General features: G+C 44.7%; 1 protein-coding gene across 1 annotated transcript in view; it reads left to right on the top strand.

The window, feature by feature from the left end:
• LOC144595631 (E3 SUMO-protein ligase RanBP2-like) overlaps nt 1-23,188 on the top strand; it is a 61,540-nt gene that overhangs the window by 33,001 nt on the left and 5,351 nt on the right. The window contains exons 16-20 of the mRNA XM_078403211.1: nt 5,202-5,411; nt 6,282-6,365; nt 7,239-7,374; nt 9,114-9,196; nt 9,273-14,265. Of these exons, the coding sequence (XP_078259337.1) occupies nt 5,202-5,411; nt 6,282-6,365; nt 7,239-7,374; nt 9,114-9,196; nt 9,273-14,265 (5,506 nt within the window). The remainder of the gene's footprint in view (nt 1-5,201; nt 5,412-6,281; nt 6,366-7,238; nt 7,375-9,113; nt 9,197-9,272; nt 14,266-23,188) is intronic.

Raw genomic sequence — 23,188 nt, 5'->3', positions numbered from 1 at the left:
ACCACCCCGCCAGGGGAAGGCACTCGCGGGAACTTCGGGGGTAAGGGCCGGGACGCGGGACGACCCCGAGGGCGAGGCTGCGCCAGTAGCACCGGCTGGCTAATGTCCACATGCGCCGGCTTCAGCCGTGAAAGAGAGACCGTCTCAGGACGACCCCCCATGTCCAACACGAAGGTGGCAGAGCCCCGCTCAAGCACTTTGAACGGTCCCTCATAAGGCCGCTGAAGGGTTGGCCGGTGGGCATCCCGACGCAGGAACACAAAAGGACAGTCCTGCAGGGCGGAAGGGACATGTGACCGCACCGAACCGTGGCGAGACGTCGGCACTGGCGCCAGCGAGCCCACCGTCTCCCGAAGGCGTTGCAGGGCGGCTGAGGGCTGTTCTGCCTGACCCTGGGCGGAGGGAACGAACTCTCCGGGCACCGTCAACGGAGCCCCGTAAACCAATTCCGCCGAGGAGGTGGCCAAGTCCTCCTTGGGGGCGGTGCGGACACCCAGTAAAACCCACGGCAACGCGTCAACCCAGTCCGGGCCAACGAGCCGGGCCTTCAGAGCGGCCTTGAGCTGGCAGTGGAAACGCTCCACCAGGCCGTTCGCCTGCGGATGGTACGCTGTGGTGCGGTGCAGGTTAACCCCCAGCAGTTGGGCCATGGATGACCACAGCTCGGAGGTGAATTGTGGCCCCCTGTCGGACGTGATATCGAGCGGAACCCCAAATCTGGCAATCCAATTTGCTGCCAAGGCACGGGCACAAGTAGAGGCACACGTGTCCGGCAGTGGAACTGCCTCCGGCCACCGCGTGAAACGGTCCACCATTGTCAGGAGGTAGGTGAAACCCCGAGAAGGCGGCAGCGGCCCCACGATGTCCACGTGGATGTGGTCAAAACGGTGGCGAGGGACGGGGAACTCCTGGAGCGGCGCACGCACATGCCGCTGTACCTTTGAGGTTTGGCACGGGATGCAGGTGCGCACCCAATGCCCAACCTGCTTGCGTAACCCGTGCCAAACGAAACGGGAAGCCACGAGGGTCGTCGTCGCCCGAATGGAAGGGTGGGACAGCCCGTGGAGCACCTCGAACACCCGGCATCGCCAGGCAACAGGCACGATTGGGCGTGGCTGCCCGGTGGACACATCGCAAAGCAGCGTCGCGACCCCAGTGCCACAGGGAACGTCCTCCAACCTGAGGCCCGAAACGGCGGTACGGTAGGCGGACATCTCGTTATCGGACAGCTGGGCCGCCGCCAGGGCTGAGTAGTCGATTCCATCAGCCACTTGCAGGACGGCGTGGACCGCGGGTCGAGACAAGGCGTCGGCCACCCGGTTGTCTTTACCCCCGATGAAACGGATGGAGGTAGTAAATTCCGAGATGTCAGCCAGCTGCCGCTGCTGGCGAGCTGACCACGGGTCGGACACCTTGGCGAAAGCGAAAGTAAGGGGCTTGTGGTCCGTGTACACGGTGAAAGTCCGCCCCTCGAGAAAATAGCGGAAGTGGCGGACCGCAAGGTAAAGGGCAAGGAGCTCGCGGTCAAAAGCACTGTAGTTCCGCTGTGCGCCGCTGAGGTGCCTACTGAAGAAGGCAAGAGGCTTCCAACACCCATCCGTGTGCTGTTCGAGCACCGCCCCAACCGCTACTTCTGAAGCGTCGACCGTCAGGCTGGTTGGTGCATCAACCCGTGGATGCACGAGCATCGTGGCCGCAGCCAGGGCTTCCTTGGCGTGTTGGAACGCCGCCACCGCCTCGTCGGTCCATTCGACCTCCCTGCGCTTGCCCGCCATGAGGTGGAAAAGCGGGCGCATCCGAGCTGCAGATGGCACAAATCGGTGGTAAAAGGCCACCATTCCCACGAACTCCTGGAGGCCCTTCACGGTGGTCGGGCGTGGAAACTGGCGCACCGCGTCCACCTTGTTGGGGAGCGGCAGCGCACCGTGCGAGGTCACGTGGTGGCCCAGGAATTCGATGGATGCCACCCCGAAACGGCATTTGGTGATGTTGATGGCCAGCCCATGATCGCTAAGGCGTTGGCATAGCTGGCGGAGATGGGCAATAGGCTCCTGTCTCGAGCGGCTCGCCACCAATATGTCGTCCAGGTATACGAATACGAATTCCAAGCCACGGCACACGCAGTCCATAAGTCGCTGAAAGGCTTGAGCAGCGTTCTTGAGTCCGAACGGCATGCGGAGGAATTCAAATAGGCCAAATGGCGTCACGATTGCCGTCTTGGGGACGTCGTCGGGGTGGACTGGAATTTGGTTATAGCCACGCACCAGGTCGACCTTGGAAAATACCGTGGCCCCAGCCACGTGGGCATTAAAATCCTGGATGTGAGGGACCGGATACCTGTCGGCGATTGTGGCATCGTTAAGCCGGCGGTAATCTCCGCAAGGACGCCAACCACCGTCTGCCTTGGGGACCATATGTAGCGGGGACGCCCACGGGCTGTCTGAACGGCGCACGATCCCCAGTGACTCCATAAGGCGGAACTCCTCCCGAGCGAGACGGAGCTTGTCCGGTGGAAGACGCCGTGCCCGGGCGTACAAGGGCGGGCCAGTAGTCGTTATATGGTGCACCACCCCATGCTTCGGGGCGGCGGAGTGGAACTGGGGGTCCAGAATATCGGGGAATTCGGCCAGAATTCGTGAGAACACAGCGTCCACGGACGACAGGGGCCCATCAGGACGCACGACCGGGTCGCCCAAGCGGAGGAAAATGGGCTGCAGAGTGACGGAGTGCACTAAACGCTGCCGCTTAACGTCCACGAGCAGGGAATGTGCCCGTAGGAAATCCGCACCCAACAGTGGCTGGGACACATCCGCGATCACAAATGGCCACGAGAAGCTGCTCGCCCCGAAGTTGAGGGTGATCGTGCGCACACCATATGACCGGATTGTGGTCCCGTTGGCTGCGGCGAGGAGGGGACCGCGGTTACCACTACGGAGGTCAGCCTGCGAAGGGGGAACAACACTCACCTCCGCCCCGGTGCCTACGAGGAAACGGGCCCCGGAGCGGCGGTCCCACGCAAACACACGATGAATCTGGCCGGCCGCCGAAGCAATCAGTGACGGCCAGCCTCTGCGTTTCCCGGGAACGAACAGGGCTACCGGCATTGACGGGCCGAAGGGCCCCACCGCCGATGGAAGTAGCACCAGCCCCCTCTGCTGGGTTCCGTGAAAACGGGCGGCTGTGCGGGCCGATCTGACCACCAGCGACCTCCGGTGGCGTATGGAGGAACTGCCGGCAGGCTGCGCGCGACCCCTGGGTTTCGACCACCAGCGACCTCCGGTGGCGGGTGGGGGAACTGCAGGCGGGCCGTGCGAAAAAGACGCACCGCCGGCTGGGTGAGCTGCTGAAGCCGGATACCGTCGGGAAGGCTGTCGGGGAGCGGTAGTAATGCGGGCGATCGAGGCTCCTACCTGCGGGTAGTCGTCGGCCGTCGGGTGGACTTCCAACGCGTCGAGGGCCAGGTGACGGGCCATCATGAGCTCATCGGCGCGCCTGCCCAACGCCTGCATGTTGGGGAACGGGGCGTCGAGGAGCTGCTGGCGGAGGTCGGACGGCAGCAGCATCAGGTAAACATGCTTAAAAAGGAACCCGGGCTCGTCGCCTAGCAGTGCCTGCATGTCGGCCAGTAGTACCGACGGGCGGCGGTCACCCAGGGGCGGCATTCGGAGGATCCGGGTTGCCCACTCAGCCTCGCAGAGGCCGAACTGCTGACGGAGGAAGGCTTTAAGGGCCACGTATTTATCGGTTGCCGGGGGGTCGCGGAGGAAGGGTCGGACCAGGCGCGCGGTGGCCGGGTCGAGGGCGCTGACCACGTGAAAGTATTTAGTGGCGTCGGCAGTTATGCCCCGCAGGGCGAACTGTGCCTCGGCCTGGTCAAACCAGAAGTCGGGGTCCTCGGTCCACAATGGAGGCAGCCACACCGACACGGCGTGGATAGCGGCGCGGGCGGCAGGGTCCGCGGGAAGGTCCAAAAGCGGTTGTGGTTGTGGTTGACTGGAAGAGTCGGGTAGGTTCTGGTCCATCGCGACTTGCGAGGGAAAGTCGGGGTCACCAGTGTAGTGGGTGCGGTCACCGCAGTAATCAGGCCAGACGCCAGGTGAGTAATTAATAACTTTATTACTTGTGGTATCAAACACCGCACTCAAGAAGAACGTGAGTCGACACACCCAAACCCTTCATAGTCCCAGACCACCTGACCCAAGGGGACTGACCCAGGAAGTGACCTAATCCCTCCCGTCCACTGAGTGCCGAGTGGAATGACCAAGGGAGTGGCCTAGCCCCCGGGTGCCGCCACAACTCCCTATTATATATGATGGCAAAGTATGATCTCCGTCAGGCCATCAGGGGTGCCAAGAGAATGCCAGAACAATCTAGAGGCTCAATTCAATAACGTGGATGCCCTGTGATTGTGGTAGTGGCTGAAGAGCATCGAGAGCAATCTCTCATAACAGCGCATCTCTACCGGATAAGCTTAATACATTTTACGCTTGTTTTGAACCTCCTTTCGCAGTCCCCTCAATTACATGTTGGTTCTGCCCCTTTCATCTCAGAAGTCACTCTTAGGAAGTTACTGGTCTTGATGGAGACCCTGGACAGGTTTTGAAATTGTGTCTTAATCAACTAGCCGCAGCGTATTAAACATCTTTAATCCCTCAATTAAGCTGACCATTGTTCCCATCTGCTTCAAGAAAATCTCCATCATTCCAGACCCCAAGAAAAGTAAAGTGACCTCCAAAGTACCACCCAGCAGCTGCAATAAAGACTTTAAAGAAGTACTTTGAAAGACTGGTGATGGCCCCCATCTGCAAGACTCCAAACCCCTTGCAATTTATGTACAGGAAAGATATGTCTATGGAGAATGCCACCTCTCCTGCACTACATTCAGTCCTGGATCACAGTAAGAACGTTTATGTCGGGAGATTGTTCATTGAATAAAGCTCTGCCTTCAACACCTTAATACCAAGTAAGCTCATCTCTAAACTCCTTGGGTCTTCCATCTGCTGGGTGCAATCTCTAATCTACATGTAGTCCAGTCTCCAATTATTGGTTTTATAATTCCCAGCTCTTCACAGGTTGTCTAAATTCCATCTGTTGCTGGGGAAATGTTTTTCATCCATATCACCCCTTGTAATTCTCACCTTGTTGCAGCCAACCTTGTCCTTTGGTTCAATTATTTCAGTTTAATTATTTATTTTTACTAGTTGCCTGTACCAGTAGATGCAGTAAAAGAAATGCTGGAATCAGTAAATCAGCATCTTCACGAATACAATGATGACGAGCTTGATCATGGAGAAGAAATAAATGAATTATCTGAGACAGCTGAAAATGGCACTTCTCCAGAGATGATACCAGTAAACCATTCTACCGTATCTCCAATAAAACTTAGTCCGTCGCCAAGCAAAAGTTATAAGGTAAGCCGTATTTTCGAATTGTTTTAAACCTGCTGTAAGCTATAAATGCTATAAGCTTCCACTTAGATTTAGTAGGAAAATAATTTTGAGACTTGTCTGGTAAGTGTAATGCTGTTTTTCTGTTCTTTTTCACTCCTGCTCCCCAGTCATTTCTGGTTACGTACTTGCTCCCAGATTAATTATGTCTATTTCAGTTTTGGGCTTGTACTCAAAAACATAGGCTATCACATTGATTGTTTTCCACTAGTTTGATAAGGCGTCAAAGCAGAGTTCCTTGCTCATTGATGCTTTGCCTTAAAATAGATATGTAAATGATACAATTATTAATGATATTTGCAGTTTCATTGAGTAGCACAGTAACATAGCAGATAGTGCTGCTGCCAAACAGCTCCAGCCATCTGTGTTTCATACTGACCGTCAATGCAGTCTGTGGAATTAGCACCTCCCAGAACTGCATGGGGTTTCTCTGTGTGCTTTTGTTTTTCTCCTACATCCCAGAAATGTGCTTGTTAGTATGTTAATTGCCTACTGTAAATTGCCCAGGTATAGGTAGCGAAGACTGATGGATTAGATACAGTATGCTAGTGAGCATGAAGGTGACTAAATTACAGAGAAGTGGGGTTGAGGGAATGGTGGGCTTGTTCTGAGAGGGGCATAAGCTTCATGGGCAAATGGCCATCTTCATTTGTCATAGGAAATATGAAATAGTACACTTCTAGGGACAATATTTTGCTACATGGGAGGACATGGGTATTGGTTTGAACAGGATTTCCCTAAATGCCTAAAATAAATTCCTGTTGAAGTATGAACTACACCGTAAATGGGATAGCAAAATAAATTGGTGTGACTTAATTGGTGATCTTTCTTCAGTGGTCTCCAAAGACTCCACCTCGCTGGGCTGAAGATCAAAAACATTTGCTACAGATGCTTTGCCGACAAGTGGAACAACTGAAGGTATGTAAGCTTCCGAAATATAGAAATTCAAGTAGAATGCGTAATGTAGAAAAATGGGGAAAAGGCTTTCTTTGTAAATGGCACTCTAGTGGGCACTAAGTAACATTTTTCAGCATTAAAATATTTTCAATTAATATTTTTTTTCATAAAATTCAGTTAACTTGAGCTTTCATAATGAATTAATGTTTCTAGGCAAATCTATTTAGTATGAGTTTGCACATTTTCCCTGTGACCGTGAGTTTCCTACGGGGGTTCCAGTTTCCTCCCACATCCCAAAGACATGCGTAGGTTAATTGGCCACTGTAAAAAGGTCCCATATGTGTAGGGAGTGGATACGAAAGTGGGGTAACATAGAACTAGTGTGGAGTGGTGATTGATGTTCGATATGGACTCATTCTGCTGAGGAGCTTGTTTGCATACTGTTTCTCTAAATTAAATTGTGATCTGCTAAGTGGCAGGCAAATTTGGAAGTTTCCCTACTGTATGTGAAATTTGAATATTTAGTTCATTTATGCAAGTGGCATTCTGAAGATTGTCAGTGTCAAATTAAATCATGTTGTCGCAAATGGAGACCGATGGAATGCATGTCATTCCAGTTAGGATGTTTTTATGATCGGAAAGAAACTACTTCTGGTAGAAGATTCATGTGAATTTAGAGTAGCACATCTCTTTCCGAATTAATGAGAATACATTGCATAATTTATATTGAATGAAATTGAAGAAAATTTTAGTCTCCCTTTTAGGAAATGCACTTTGAATCATTAACATTAATCTGTTCTTCATCAATCTTTTTGGCTATGTACTAAAATTATGTATATTTTAAAGTAACGAGGGAAGATGCACACAATTTTCTCTTTATTCAAAATGTTCCAGGGTGAAGTGCATGAGCTTAAAATGAACAGTTCAAATACAACGGAATCCCCACACTCCCAATGGCACAGGGATAATTATGATTCATGTGCTGAAAATTATCAAGGAGTACAAAGTTTTCAGGGTGCACCCTTAACAGGTAAATATAAAGCTGATTAATAAAAGAATGCCATGTAATACAGGGATGAAATCTAAGTTTTGCTTTTAAGGGGAGCAGGGGAACTTTCATTCCATGCCAGAATAAAGTTGACTGTGTTTGTCTATCTTGATTTAAAATTGGTTATTGAAGCAGAACTTTATTCATCTACAGTTGTATATATTTAGCAATTAGCTATGTAGCTTAGAAGAGATAATTAATTAAATTGTGACAAATTCTGCTATCCCTTAAATTAAATGTAATTAGCAAGTTTTACATTTTGATAATGTGCAATTGCTTTTTACCAAAGTAAACTGTTGTAAAAGAAAATAACTGCAGATGCTGGTACAAATCGATTTATTCACAAAATGCTGGAGTAACTCAGCAGGTCAGGCAGCATCTCGGGAGAGAAGGAATGGGTGACGTTTCGGGTCGAGACCCTTCTTCAGACTGATGTCGGGGGTGGGACAAAGGAAGGAAATAGGTGGAGACAGGAAGATAGAGGGAGATCTGGGAAGGAGGAGGGGAAGGGAGGGACAAAGGAGCTATCTGAAGTTGGAGAAGTCGACGTTCATACCACCGGGCCGCAAACTGCCCAGGCGAAATATGAGGTGCTGCTCCTCCAATTTCCGGCGGGCCTCACTATGGCACTGGAGGAGGCCCATGACAGAGCGGTCAGACTGGGAATGGGAGGGGGAGTTAAAGTGCTGGGCCACCGGGAGATCAGTTGCGTTAATGCGGACCGAGCGCAGGTGTTCAGCGAAGCGATCGCCAAGCCTGCGCTTGGTCTCGCCGATATAGATAAGTTGACATCTAGAGCAGCGGATGCAATAGATGAGGTTGGAGGAGGTGCAGGTGAACCTCTGTCTCACCTGGAAAGAATGTTTGGGTCCTTTGACGGAGTTGAGGGGGGAGGTAAAGGGACAGGTGTTGCATCTCGTGCGGTTGCAAGGGAAAGTGCCCGGGGTTAGGGTGGTTTGGGTAGGAAGGAACGAGTGGACCAGGGAGTTGCGGAGGGAACGGTCTCTGCGGAACGCAGAGAGGGGAGGGGATGGGAAGATATGGCCAGCGGTGGGGTCCTGTTGTAGGTGACGGAAATGTTGGTGGATAATATGTTGGATCCGCTGGCTGGTGGGGTGGAAGGTGAGAACGAGGGGGATCCTGTCCTTGTTGCGAGTGTGGGGATGGGGAGCAAGAGCGGAGCTGCGGGATGTAGAAGAGACCCTAGTGAGAGCCTCATCTATAATGGAGGAGGGGAAGCCCCGTTTTCTGAAAAACGAGGACATCTCGGAAGCCGTAGTGTGAAACACCTCATCCCGGGCGCAGATGCGGCGTAGACGGAGGAATTGGGAGTAGGGGATAGACTTTTTGCAGGGGACCGGGTGGGAAGAAGTGTAGTCCAGATAGCTGTGCGAGTCGGTGGGCTTGTAATAAATGTCCGTCACTAGTTTTTCTCCTGTGATGGAGATGGTGAGGTCCAGAAACGGGAGGGAGATGTCAGAGATAGAGATAAACTGTTGTAATTCAGTTTTGATCATTTTAGATCAATTAAGAATTGTTACTAAATTAAAACTGATTAAATGTTAAGTTACGCTGTAATGGTAACACTTGTGTTTTCATATCGTTTAAACTGATAGTAACATAAATATCCTTTAAAAGAATGAGTCATATGAATATCTTATTTGCTAGAAAGACATTTAGATAAATGGTACAAACTAATATAATCTTAGTTGCTACCTCAGGATCAACGGTTTTCTACAATCAATCTCCTGCATACAATTCCCAATATCTTCTGAGAGCAGCTACCAACGTGGCTCCAACTAAGGTACCCAGAGTAATTTTCTTAGTTTGGATGTGTATATGTATTGGCAGTTTAACATTATTTTTTTCATTTAAAACAGCCTCCTGCATATGGAATTGGTCGGATTCCCCCGCAGCAGTCTATGTATGGATACGAACAACAAGCTCATACACCCCCTATTCAAACTAATTCGGCATCTATTTATTCGCAAGACGTGTATGGGCCACAGCTGCGTTTCGAATCTCCTGCAACTGGGCTGCTTTCACCATTTGGTGAAGACTTCTACAATCACGGCGTTCCACAAACAAATACAAATCCACCTTTGCCAGAGCCCGGTTACTTCACCAAGCCACCTGCGGGAATGCATCTAATGAAACCTACAGAAGCTAAAGGAAGGCTTGGAACACCTAATCAACAGATGCAAAATGAAGCTACAAAGAATTCATTGGTTTCTGGACCATTGCACTCAACACCCACAACAACATTTAAATTTAACTCAAATTTCAAGAATAATGAGGGAGATTTTACATTTTCCTCGCCACAGATGAAAACCCAGACACCCCCATCGTCTGCCAGTGATAGCCTCCTAGGAATTTTAACTGCAGGTAGAGGTGTAAAAAATGATTTGCATCTTGGTCAAATGTCTGCACAGGGAATGCACAGTCAAGGGAACTCCTTTTCCCAGGGAGAGCAGGACTCTTTTAATGGCTTTCTGGCTCAAAAACAAAACAAAAATACATTCAACAATGTATTGAGTAACCAGGTATTTTCTTGTAAGGATACTGGTAAGGTGGCAACTTCTGGCAATAATGCAGAAGACAAAGATGGTCGAAATGAACAAAACAGTGTACCCGATGAAGAAGATGGACCACATTTTGACCCAGTTGTACCCCTTCCTGATAAAGTAGATGTAAAAACTGGAGAAGAAGATGAGGAATCACTGTTTTCCAACAGAGCTAAACTCTTCCGTTTTGACACAGAGACCAAAGAATGGAAGGAACGAGGCATTGGGCTCATAAAACTGCTACAACATAGGACATCTGGCAAAATCCGGCTCCTAATGAGACGAGATCAGGTTCTTAAGATCTGTGCAAATCATTACATAACAGCCGATATGAAGTTAAAACCAAATGCAGGTTCTGATAAGTCATGGGTCTGGTGTGCGTTAGATTATTCTGACGAAAAGCCAGTACCTGAGCAACTTGCTGTTCGTTTTAAAACAACCGATGAGGCTGCATTGTTTAAAACCAAATTTGAAGAAGCACAAAATTTGGTTAAAGGTCAGAAATTAAAATCAAGCAGTCTGTTGGGTCAAGAACAGAAAATAGGAATCAAAATAAAGTCTGATGAGGTTAACTTGGGTACTGTTAAGTCTACTAAAGGTTCTGGATTTGGTGCTCAGTTCTTAAAGAAACATGGTGAATGGGACTGTAATTCCTGTCTTGTACGAAACACAGCTGATGCTTCTGTGTGTATATCCTGTCGAAGTACAAATGCTACTAATCGAAAACAGAGCCTGCCCTTTACTTCACAAACTTCGCAAAATGGAAATGCAGTTGAAGGAACAGAGAAGATTACAGCTTTTTCCAAACCAATAGGTTTTGGTGACAAATTTCCTAATAATGACACCAAATCTGCATGTTTTCAGACACCCAAAGCTAATGGCAAAGTTCCTATTGTTACTTCATTTGGTCCGTCAGCCTTCAGTGAGAGAACACCCACGTTGACACAAGGCACATTAGAAGGATTATTTGCCAAAAAAGGACAGTGGGATTGTGAAGCTTGTTATGTGAGAAATGAAATGGAAGTGACAAAATGTGTATGCTGCTCTACACTCAAACCTAATAGCAAAATTCCGGTTGTTACTTCAGCTGTCCAGTCAGTTTTCATTGAAAAGCCTTGCGCATCCACACGGGGATCATTTGATGGATTATTTTCCAAAAAGGACGGACAGTGGGATTGTGCCAATTGTTATGTGAGAAATAATCCAACAGTGACAAACTGTATTTCCTGTCAGGCACCCAACTCAAACAATAAAACTGCAGGAATTTCAACAACTGCTACTGTTCTTGGTGGTATTTGTCCTAAATCAGATGCACCTGAAATGGGGTTCAAAGTAAACTTTCCTGCAAGTGGCATTAAATTTGGCCATGATGTTAACGACTCTACAGCCTTCAGTGAGAAAGCCCCTACTTCGACACAAGGCACATTAGAAGGATTATTTGCCAAAAAAGGACATTGGGATTGTGAAGCTTGTTATGTGAGAAATGAAATGGAAGTGACAAAATGTGTATGCTGCCAAACACTCAAACCTAATAGCAAAATTCCAGTTGTTACTTCAGCTTGCCAGTCAGCCTTCAGTGAGAAAGCCCCTACTTCGACACAGACATTTACAGGAATATTTTCCAGAAAGGAAGGCGAATGGGATTGTGACACTTGTTCTACAAGAAATGTTGCAGAAATTACAAAGTGCATTGTCTGTCAGGAACCTAAGCCAAATGCCACGGTCCCGGTTGTTACTTCAGCTGTCCAGTCAGTTTTCATTGAAAAACCACGCACATCCACACAGGAATCATTTGATGGAGTATTTTCCAAAAAGGACGGACAGTGGGATTGTGCAGATTGTTGTGTGAGAAATAATCCAACAGTGACAAACTGTATTTCCTGTCAGGCACCCAACTCAAACAATAAAACTGCTACTGTTCTTGGTGGTATTTGTCCTAAATCAGATGCACCTGAAATGGGGTTCAAAGTAAACTTTCCTGCAAGTGGCATTAAATTTGGCCATGATGTTAACGACTCTACAGCCTTTAAGGTTGGGACATCGTCTCAGTCTTCAAAACCATTTTCCAGTTCTGCATTTACATTTTCTTCATCGAGTTCAGGTGGTGGCTTCACATTTGGGTTGCCAGATACATGCAAAGATTCTACTAATAAAGGTAGTCAGCAAGGATCAGCCGCACTCTTTTTAAAAGCCTTCGCTGAGCAAAAAGAGAGGGAGAGAATTACTTCAACATCTGACGGAGACCAAGTTCCAGCATCTGATATTTCAAACCAAAGTCAAGATTTTATTATTGGTATAGATACGAGTACCTCCACCTTTGCTGATTTAGCAAAAACTGCAGATAATGGATTTAAATTTGGCCATAAAGATCCTCATTTCAAAGGTTTTGAAGGAGTGGGTCGGCAGCTGTTTTCAGCAAGAAGTACAAAGGCCGCTTCTGTAGATGACGATGATGAACTGTACAGAACTGATGAGGGAGATAATATTCATTTTGACCCTGTGGTTCTCATGCCTGAGAAAGTAGATCTTATTACTGGTGAAGAAGATGAAACAGACCTTTATTCACAGAGAGTTAAGCTATTTAGATTTGATACAGAAAGCAGCCAGTGGAAAGAACGGGGTGTTGGAAACCTCAAAGTTCTCCAAAACAAAGCCAATGGCCGGCTTCGAATAATAATGCGTCGGGAGCAGGTTTTCAAAGTGTGTGCAAATCATTGGATCACTACCACTATGAATCTCAAACCCTTAATGGGCTCTGATAGGGCATGGATGTGGTTGGCTAGTGACTTCTCAGATGGTGAGGCAAAGCCAGAGCAGCTAGCTGCAAAGTTTAAGACTCCAGAGCTGGCTGAAGAGTTTAAGGACAAATTTGAAGAATTCCAAAGATTACTATTAGATATACCACTACAAACTCCTCATAAACTATTGGACAATGGCAAGACTGCTCGACTAATACAAAAAGCTGAAGAAATGAAAAGTGGTTTAAAAGACCTGAAACACTTTTTGAAAGATGAGAAAGGAAGCTTGAAAGATGAAGGGAATCTAATGTTGAGTTCCATATCTGAAAGCAGCAGCATCTCCGCCTTAGTAATTAAACCTCATTCTGAAAGTACTGGACCTACGTTAGAATGGGATAATTATGATCTACGTGAGGAAGCTTTGGATACGAGTGTATCTAGCACTGCATATGGGTCTCCTGACACTATCAGTCCTGTGAAGAAAAATCTTTTTCGCTTTGGTGATACAGCATCTGGATTTAACTTTAATTTCCAGCCAAGCTTGAGTCCATTAAAATCTCCTAAACTGAACCAGAGTGGGTTGTCTCTAGGTACAGATGAAGATTCAGAATTTGGGCCAGAGGAGGAGAAGGATGTTCAGCATTTTGAGCCAGTTATTCCATTGCCTGATTTGATTGATGTATCAACAGGAGAGGAAAATGAGCAAGTCGTCTTTTGTCACAGAGCTAAACTTTACCGCTATGACAAAGAAGTGGGCCAGTGGAAAGAAAGAGGAATAGGGGACCTGAAAATCTTACAAAATTATGATTCCAAAAAAGTTCGGATAGTTATGAGAAGGGATCAGGTGTTAAAAATTTGTGCCAATCACTGGCTAACACCCGACATAAAAATGGAACCTATGAAAGGAACTGAAAAAGCCTTTATTTGGAGTGTAATGGATTTTGCAGATGATGTTGCAAAGGTGGAACAATTAGCTGTTCGTTTCAAGCAGCAAGAAGTTGCTAGCTCTTTCAGAGACCTCTTTGAAGAAGCCAAGAAGGCTCAAGAACAAGGAACATTAGTCACACCATTATCTTCAAGAGAAACTACACCAAGAGAATCTCCTTGTTGTAAGATTTCAGTGTCAATGCTGGAAGAGACTATTAAGGAAACAACAGAGCAAACAAGTACTTGTGTTTCAAGTCCCAGTACTGCAGTCAAGTCAGCAAATACCAGCTTGACAGAATCACCTCCAGTAAAATTTCTATTTGGATCTGATTTGAAATCCATCTTTAGCAATGAGAAAGAGAGGCCTTTCACCTTTGGTAATTCAGCAACTGGATCCTTGTTTGGTTTCAGTTTTAAAAGCACAGAATCTGCCTCAAGAGACCAAGTACAAAGTGACCCGTCTGCTGTTAAGAATAAACTGCAGGATATCACTAGTGGCGGATTTGATTTTCGTAAAGCAGCTGCATCTCTGTCGAAGTCTTCAATGGCCAGCTTGTTGTCTTCAAACTCAACAGAATGCTTGGAAACTGCTTTTGCAACCGGGGATAAATCCAAACACACTACATTTAACAGACCACAAACTGGTAAGTTGCTCTGCTAGCACAAATAATGTTTTACTTGTCAGCATAGCTTTTGAATATAGTCTAGTGTGAGCACCAAAAGATGTGTTCCTATTTCCAAAACTGTCCTTGATTATGTTTTATCCTCTGTAGACACATCATATTTCTTGCTACTTGTTATTGTACAATCATCCTGTGCTCTAGGAAGGAAATCTTTGTATTCCCTTCTTGTCAACGTCACACACTTGGCCTCATGAGCCTCCAAGTAATCAAATGCTTGTCTCTACTTTTTTTAAATGCTATCATCCACTTCATGTCACAAAGTCTTCCCAATTTCACTATTCTTTTGTATAAGAAAATCCCTAAATTATTTTATCCTAAATGTTTGGAGGTTATCGTGTTCTACATGGTCGTGTGCATAAAGTTTCCCCATGTCCACTCTTGGATTATAAAAACAATTTATTTTTATAACCCCATTAAAAAGAGGCTCAATGTGCTCAATCCCTTGTGGTGGTTGCTCTCGATCATTCATTGTCAATCGATGTTTCTCCATAAATTCAGTGTTCTTTTGGTACTATAGACAAGGATTGCACACTATTTCCAACGCAATCAAATTCAGGTTCTCAATGGTGCTACCTTTCTTGCATTTCTTCTGATATTGAGTATTTGGTGCAGGCTTTATGATTGCATAAACTTGTGTTGTCAAATAGAAGGATTACATTAACATTTCCTCGGACATCTGGTAGGATGAGAGAACAGGGATTTGAACATTGTGAATCGAAGCATTTTCCTTTTACCATTCAGAAATATTGGTATTCTGCTGTATATTCCAGTTTGAGTTTTAACTGATTAATTTTGGTTATTAATGTTTCTATTTTGTTAATTTATAGGGTTTAACAACATTCTAAATTATTTAAAGCATTATGGAAATTAGCATATGACTTTTTATTTTAATGTTTTTTAAGTATATTAAGTGTGAGGAGAATAATAGGGTTTTGAAAAAGATTCTTCGTTTTCTTGTTATCTAATTGCATCTAGGCACTTATGCACCGATTCTTATTTTTAGGGTTTAACTTTAGTCTTTTCAAATCTAATCCGTCTGCCTTTTGGACCAGTCCATCTGTCCCACGGTGTGAAAATAAAGGTATTTCTGGTATCTTGCATCAGAATTGCAGAATGATACTGCAGTGGTAATTAAAAAACAATAATATACTGCACAGTCTAACTTCTGCATGCCATTTTCTTGTTTGGCTTTTTGTGAAAAACATTGAGCATGTTTTTTAGGGTGGCAAGTGGGTTGAAATGGCTCGAGTGAGATATCCTGGCTCCTTAGCTCCCTATGTTTGAACTTTCCCAAAGTAACACAAAACCTCTTTTTCATTGTGCTGGTACTTTTGGTTCATCCCTGTATACCATTGTAAGATCTGATATTACCATGATCTTTGTGTTGTTACATATTCATTGTCGATTACTACCACATTGATACATTGTTTGCTAAACTATCTTCATCTACATGTGTTCTTTAGAGCTCCATCTGTTTTATGTTTTTCTCACTTTCAATTCCTTATATTATATTTGCCTGCTTCTAGTGTTCCTTCTCATTATACTCTAGAAGACTGTGTCATTGGCATTTAACTGACTATTTATCTGCATTATAATTCTCATTTTGCCCATCACTGCTCTTCGGTTGTCATCCCTTCCATTTGATGTCCATTAGGACGTTCACTTCAATCGAGGCATTATCTGCCTTGTATCTTACAGTCCCATGGTTGTTCTAAAAGCAGCCTTTAGTTTGCTTTAGTTTGTACAATCCAAGCCCATTACTCTACCGTCACCTTTTGGCATTTTGATCATTCTTTGTCAGTAAATCTATTGCCATCCTGGTCACATTTCAAACTATGGTAGCTGCCATCTTATTAACCCATCATATTAACATTGTTCTGACTATTTCTTCCACACTTTCTACTTTAACAGCCAACCGTATGGCACAGGGGGCTAGCCTATTTTGTATATTTCCCAACTTTTGTCATGTTGACGTATTATCCATTGTCATTTCAAATAAAATAGATCTCCAACCAAATGCACGTAATATGACAGTTTTGATTACTATTTCAGTCTTGTACATGGATCGGGCACCCCATCAGTTTTCTGCAATTCTATCATCAATGCCAGCATTTTCATTTTCAACACCTTATCCATCAAATCCTCTTAAACTTAAGCACATGAAGCATAACTATTAAAATTTCTAATACATGTCTATCTTATGTATTTACTATTTTGATGGCAACATTTTTGTCTGCATCTTCTGTAATGCCGTAAAAATGTATTAAATCGCCGTCTCAAGGGATATAGACCAACTTTATGCAACCTATTCTCATTGCTTTTCATAAAAGATAATGTAAGTGTGGAATTACAGGGAGCTTTAAGATGGGAAAATACTGGCTTGGGCTTGACTTACTTGGCTTGAGAAAAGTTGGAAATGACAAAGTATGCAGTTTTTTTAGAAATTATGTCAATAGCGAGTTGGGTGTTTGAGTTAAATTATGGCAGATAAATTTAGTGCCAAAAAATAGATGTATTTTTTACAAAATGTAGACGGTGCAGTGAAAAAATTGTTTAAAGAAAGTTCATGGGACTGCTGGGCAACACAGCTGTTTACTTTTTAGGAAAAAAAGCAGAAATTCTAGGTTTTATCACAAGATAACGATGATCCTATATACAGTGCAGTTCTGAAGAAGTCCCCACTGTTAAAAGTGCAAAGGCTTTTAGAATACAACTCGACCGGCGTGGACCCATTGGGTCTAAATCTCTCCTGCGGACGCGGCAACCTCCATTGGGTGCAAACCTCTCATGCTGGACCGGCAACCCTCCCCCAAATGACCCAAAACTCCTGCGGGCCTGGCAACCCTACGTACAAAGCTCACCTGCGGGCGCAGCAACCCTCGTTGGGTGCGAGCCTCTCCTGCGGGCCTGGCAACCCTCCCCAACTAATGATCCGTGGACCCATTGGCGGCCAGAGAGTGTTCCCCGGGGCGGTGGGCTGGTTAGGGGTGACAGGAAAGGGGAGAGAGAGCCACTCAACACAGCCCTGGGCGGTCATCGAGTCGGCCAGAGCGAGCCGTGGACCTGTTGGGTGGAAACCTCTCCTGCAGTGGCAGCTCGGCGGCCACGGCCATCTTGTTTGGCCCTCTGCCGCCGCGCTGCACCATGGGAGGAAGGTCAGATGTGGAGCACGCCGGGACGGGAGCCGATCCTCCCGGCGGTGAGGTGTATTTATTAAAGTTTCAGCTCGACAGCTCAGCAACAGCGGCAGCTCGACGGCTCAGCAGCCCCACCACCCCCATCTTTGGCCACCATTCTCGTCACTCTGGCAGGTCCCGCTACTGGCGGCCATCGTGCCCCCACCCCCCTCATTGGCCGTCACTTGGGCGGGTCCCATTGTGACGTCGAACGCGGCTGACGGCCAGGTTCTGAAATAAAATTGTACAGTCAAAGAATTTGTGTCTATTGTTTGTAATTCAGTCAAAAAATAGATAAATTAGAGGGGGCAAGTATCTGTCAACTGTGATTGAGAGAAGTAATGCCATAAAAATGCCATTTTAATGGTTCCGATGAAGAGAATGAAGTCAAAAAGTGATATTGAAGAGTGATATTTTTAAGAAATCTAATCTTGGATGTTCTGGATGGGATTTGGAAGAATAATGAACAATTTTAAGGTTAAGAAAAACAAAAGCAGCATCAGCCATCACCTCTGCAGCAGAGGTGGCAAATGGTGTGATTGACAGCAGCGCTCATCACCTAGAGCTTCCCAGCGACATTTTAATGCAGAAAATGTTAATACTGTGAGTTCAGAATGGAGAAACCAGTTAGGATGAGGAAAAATATCAATTACAATCCTAGAGAAAAGCAGTCAACCTGGAGACCATGAGCATTTGGTAAAGATGGCAGTCGATTGTGGAATAGATGTACAGTGCCCTCCATAATGTTTGGGACAAAGACCCATCATTTATTTATTTGCCTCTGTACTCCACAATTTGAGATTTGTAATAGAAAAAATCACATGTGGTTAAAGTGCACATTGTCAGATTTTATTAAAGGGTATTTTTAAACATTTTGGTTTTGCCATGTAGAAATTACAGCTGTGTTTATACATAGTCCCCCCATTTCAGGGCACCATAATGTTTGGGACACATGACCACAGGTGTTTGTAATTGCTCAGGTGTGTTTAAATGCCTCCTTAATGCAGGTATAAGAGATATCTCAGGACCTAGTCTTTCCTCTAGTCTTTCCATCACCTTTGGAAACCTTTGTTGCTGTTTATCAACATGAGGACCAAAGTTGTGCCAATGAAAGTCAAAGAAGCCATTATGAGACTGAGAAACAAGAATAGAACTGTTGGAGACATCAGCCAAACCTTAGGCTGACAGAAGAATTCTCTCTATAATAAAGAAAAATCCTTGAAAACTTGTTCCACAGACCAGAAACACTCTTCAGGAGTCAGGTGTGGATTTGTCAATGACCACTGTCTGCAGAAGATCTCATGAACAGAAATATAGAGGCTATATTGCAAGATGCAAACCACTGGTTAGCCCCAAAAATAGGATGGCCAGGTTACAGTTTGCCAAGCAGTACTTAAAAGAGCAACCACAGTTCTGGAAAAATGTCTTGTGGACAGATGAGACGAAGATTAACTTGTATCAGAGTGATGGCAAGAGCAAAGTATGGAGGAGAGAAGGAACTGCCCAAGATCCAAAGCATACCACCTCATCTGTGAAACACAGTGGTGGGGGCATTATAGCCTGGGCATGAATAATTGCTGCAGATACTGGCTCACTTATCTTTGATGATACAACTGCTGATGGTCGTAGCATAATAAATTCTGATGTGTATAGACACATCCTATCTGCTCAAGTTCAAACAAATGCCTCAAAACCCATTGGCCGGCGGTTCATTCTGCAGCAAGATAATAATCCCAAACATACTGCTCAAGCAACGAAGGAGTTTTTCAAAGCTAAAAAATAGTCAATTCTTGAGTGGCCAAGAATTCAATCACCCGATCTGAACCCAATTGAGCACCCTTTTTATGTGCTGAAGAGAAAACTGAAGGGGACTAGCCCCCAAAACAAGCATTAAGATGTTTGCAATGCAGGCCTGGTAGAGCATCACCAGAGAAGACACCCAGCAACTTGTGATGTCCATGAATCGCAGACTGCAAGCAGTCATTGCATGCAAAGGATATGCAACAAAATACTAAACATGACTACTTTCATTTACATGACATTGCTGCGTCCCAAACATTATGGTGCCCTGAAATGGGTGAACTATGTATAAGCACTGCTGTAATTTTACACGGTGAAAAAATATATAAATATGAAACCAAAATGTATAAAAATGGCAATGTGCACTTTAACCACATGTGATTTTTTTTCCATTGCAAATCTCAAATTGTGGAGTACAGAGGCAAATAAATAAATGATAGGTCTTTGTCCCAAACATTATGGAGGGCACTGTAATTGGCAAGCATCAGATGAGTTGTGGAAGTATATGGGTGTTGGAGCAAGGTTGGGCAGATGGATGTGAACAGGAATGAAGTTGTACGAGGAAATTAATTTGTATCAATCTGTTTCACAGGATGTTTTTATGTATTTTGCAAAAAACGTAGCAATAATCTGAGTTTGGACAACTGAGAAGGGAGAACATTGCTGTTCTTAGTGAAGTTACAGTTCAGAATAAATAGTAGGAAAGGTAATGTCAGTATGCACAACTTTCTTCATGCAGGTCGAATGGGGTTTAAATATAGGTCTGCACATGTTGATTTTCATTCATAAAATTAAATAGCTTAAGACTATAAAACGCATTGTGCAGATGTTCAGACATGAGGTTTTGTCGATGAAATTATTTTTGCATGAATGCCCATGATGCTTGCCTAAGCATAAACTTTCATACTTTATCTTTTTTTTCAACAAATTAATTTTAAAGTATTTTCTGAGAGATTGGAACATTTTCTGCCTTTGGAAACGCATGTACAACAAGCATGATCTGATTTAGAGTTAATATTCTCAATTCTAACATAATGTGAATGTAATTTGACAGTGCAAAGATTTCTATAATTGTTAATCTAGTTAAGATGGATTGGTATTCTGTTTTGCTGCAGTATGGCTTCCAGCTTCCTGATTGGTGCTTACTAGACATGGCAGCATTAAAATGCATACTTTAAATTACTAATTTATTTTTGGACCATGCAATGCAGAAATTTAGCACTAATGTTTATAACACCGCAGAGCTGTAAAATTGTAAAAATAATATGGTTTTAATTTGAGGCGTGCTAATGGTTTAAATTTACTGCATTCGAGTTGGTTTACTTTAATTAATGGAACTCGGAGAGAAGATGGAAAATGGAGCCTTTGAAAACGGAGTATGTGTTGTTACCAAAGCTTTGGTAACAACAAATATAGAGCAAGTAGGGAAGGATGGCAGAGGAGGGATGGTTAGAACAAAGTATACCTTCTATAGGGCAAGACCATAGGAGTAAATGTGCCAAAAACATTTGTTCCAATGATGAGAGATGTAGTAGTAGAGCACCAGAGACTGGGGTTCGATTCTCACTACGCATGTTGCCTGTACGGAGTTTGTACATTCTCCCAGTGACCTGCGTGCGTTTTCTTTTAGATCTTCGGTTTCTTCCCACACTCCAAAGAAGTACAGGTTTGTAGGGTAATTGGCTTGGTGTTAATGTAAATTGTCCCTCGTGTGTGTAATGTCAGTGTGCTGGGATCATGGGTCAGTGCGAACTTGGTGGGCCAAAGGGCCTGATTCCACGCTGTATCTCTCTAAACTAAACTAGACTGTTTGCCCACATGCCTCAAAGATGTCTTCCTTTTTACTGAATCATGGCTTCCCTTCTATATTAGTGCCAGAGCCCTTGACTGCATCTTATTTATTTCCTGCACCTCACTCTCTCTCTCTCTCTCTCTCCTGGACAAGGTAAGAACATCCACCAGCCTCTGCCTTTAATAAATCATCCTTTGTGTTTTCTGTCAACTCCCACAATATTATATCACTGTTCTCACATTCCCCTCACATTCCAAGATTTTGAAAGGATTGCTCCCTTCACGAGTCCTTGGTCCTCTCTTCCCTCCCCACCAGAACTTTCTTCCATTTGTCACTTTTCCATGTGTCTGTCAGGCACACAACACCTCTTGTTTCATCTCTTCTCTACGTACCATCCTGGATACATTCTTTGCAAACTTTTTCTACATTCTTTTCCAAACATACTTTGCAGGTGAAGCAGTGATTCACTTGCACTTCCAATTAAGTGCAAAGCATTTGGTGTTCATGGTGTGGTCTTCTTGACATTGAAGAAACCAAATTTAGATTTAGTATTTGCATAGTACCTGATTTCCATGCTCTGAGTAACCTTGGCTTTTCGAATGCTGCTGCTTTAATTCTCCATCCCTCTCTAATTGCTCTGTCTCTAGTCTACAACCTGTTATGAGGCCCAATGCAGCCTCCAGCCTGGACATGTTACAGCCTCCAAACTTTCTCTACTTTCCGTTACCTTGCTCATCTGTGCTGGTTACTTTTGCCAGTTATTCAGCTGCTGTTTTCTTTTTTTGTCCCACAGCCATGCAATTTGCAACAGTTATTCCAGTCATGAAGCAGAGTTGACCTAAATTTAAAAATATATATTTTCAATCTCAGTGTCCCCTGTTTTAAGTATAACGTTGCAATTGTGAATTGGAATAAGAACATATGGGCTATCTTGTTAACATTTCTATTGACTTCCAATTTAACATTCAACTGGCTTGTAATATTGGGATATTATGAGTATGAGGGAAGTTTAACTTGTAACTAACGACTGTGTATTTACAAATTTATCCCCTTGTTCCAAATGCTTATTGGCATTAAAAGATTTTTGTCTGTTCTAGAAATTTATTTCAGAGATGTGAAATCACTAAGAGGGTGAATGCACAGTTTTTTTTCCCTCCCAGAGTTAAGGAATCGAACACGAGAAGACGGAAGAAGCACTGGAAGAGAAAATTTAATAGGAACCTGATGGGCAATTTTGTCGCACAGGTGGTACCACATATATGGAATGAGCTGCCAGAGGAAGTAGTTAGGGCAGGTTCAATAAAAACATTTAAAAATACATTTAGACATGTATTTGTATAGCAAAGGGTTGGATCAAACATGGTCAAATGGGTATCGTGGTCAGCATGGTTGAGTTGGGCCAGTGGGCCTGTTTTTGTGCAGTCTGACGAATAAGAAAGAACTGTTACTAAAAGTGGAGAGAGAAAAAAACTAGTTCTGCCATTTGTGGGAATGAGTGTTTGTACGTATGTTGGACTTTTAAATTGGATAATATGGGAGCTAGTTCATATGTACAGATGTCCATAAATCGGGCAATCATAACCTGAGACCACCATACATTTTCTTTTGCGATAGTGTTGCCCTGTTTTGGAGAGATGGAGTACCAAACCCCATTCAGCTGAACCTGGGTTTTATGCTCGAGACTCTGAGGTTGAAAGTTCCAGCAGAATTTTGTCTTGGAGTCTGACGCCATGCCTAACATAATATGCGACAATAGTTTCTTAGTTGCACTTCCACTGAAACATTGCTCTTCTGTCCCATTTTATATCTTAAACTTTCTTAAATTTGAACTTCATAGAAACATAGAAAATAGGTGCAGGAGTAGGCCATTCGGCCCTTCGAGCCTGCACCGCCATTCAATATGATCATGGCTGCTCATCCAACTCAGTATCCTGTACCTGCCTTCTCTCCATACCCCTTGATCCCTTTGGCCACAAGGGCCACATCTAACTCCCTCTTAAATATAACCAATGAACTGGCCTCAACTACCTTCTGTGGCAGAGAATTCCACAGATTCACCACTCTGTGAAAAAAAACTTTCTCATCTCGGTCCTAAAAGACTTCCCCCTTATCCTTA

This window comes from Rhinoraja longicauda, chromosome 7, assembly GCF_053455715.1.
Source record: "Rhinoraja longicauda isolate Sanriku21f chromosome 7, sRhiLon1.1, whole genome shotgun sequence".
NCBI lineage: Eukaryota > Metazoa > Chordata > Chondrichthyes > Rajiformes > Arhynchobatidae > Rhinoraja > Rhinoraja longicauda.
The sequence above is the reverse complement of the archived record's forward strand: the minus strand, read 5'-3'. Positions and strand labels throughout refer to the sequence as shown.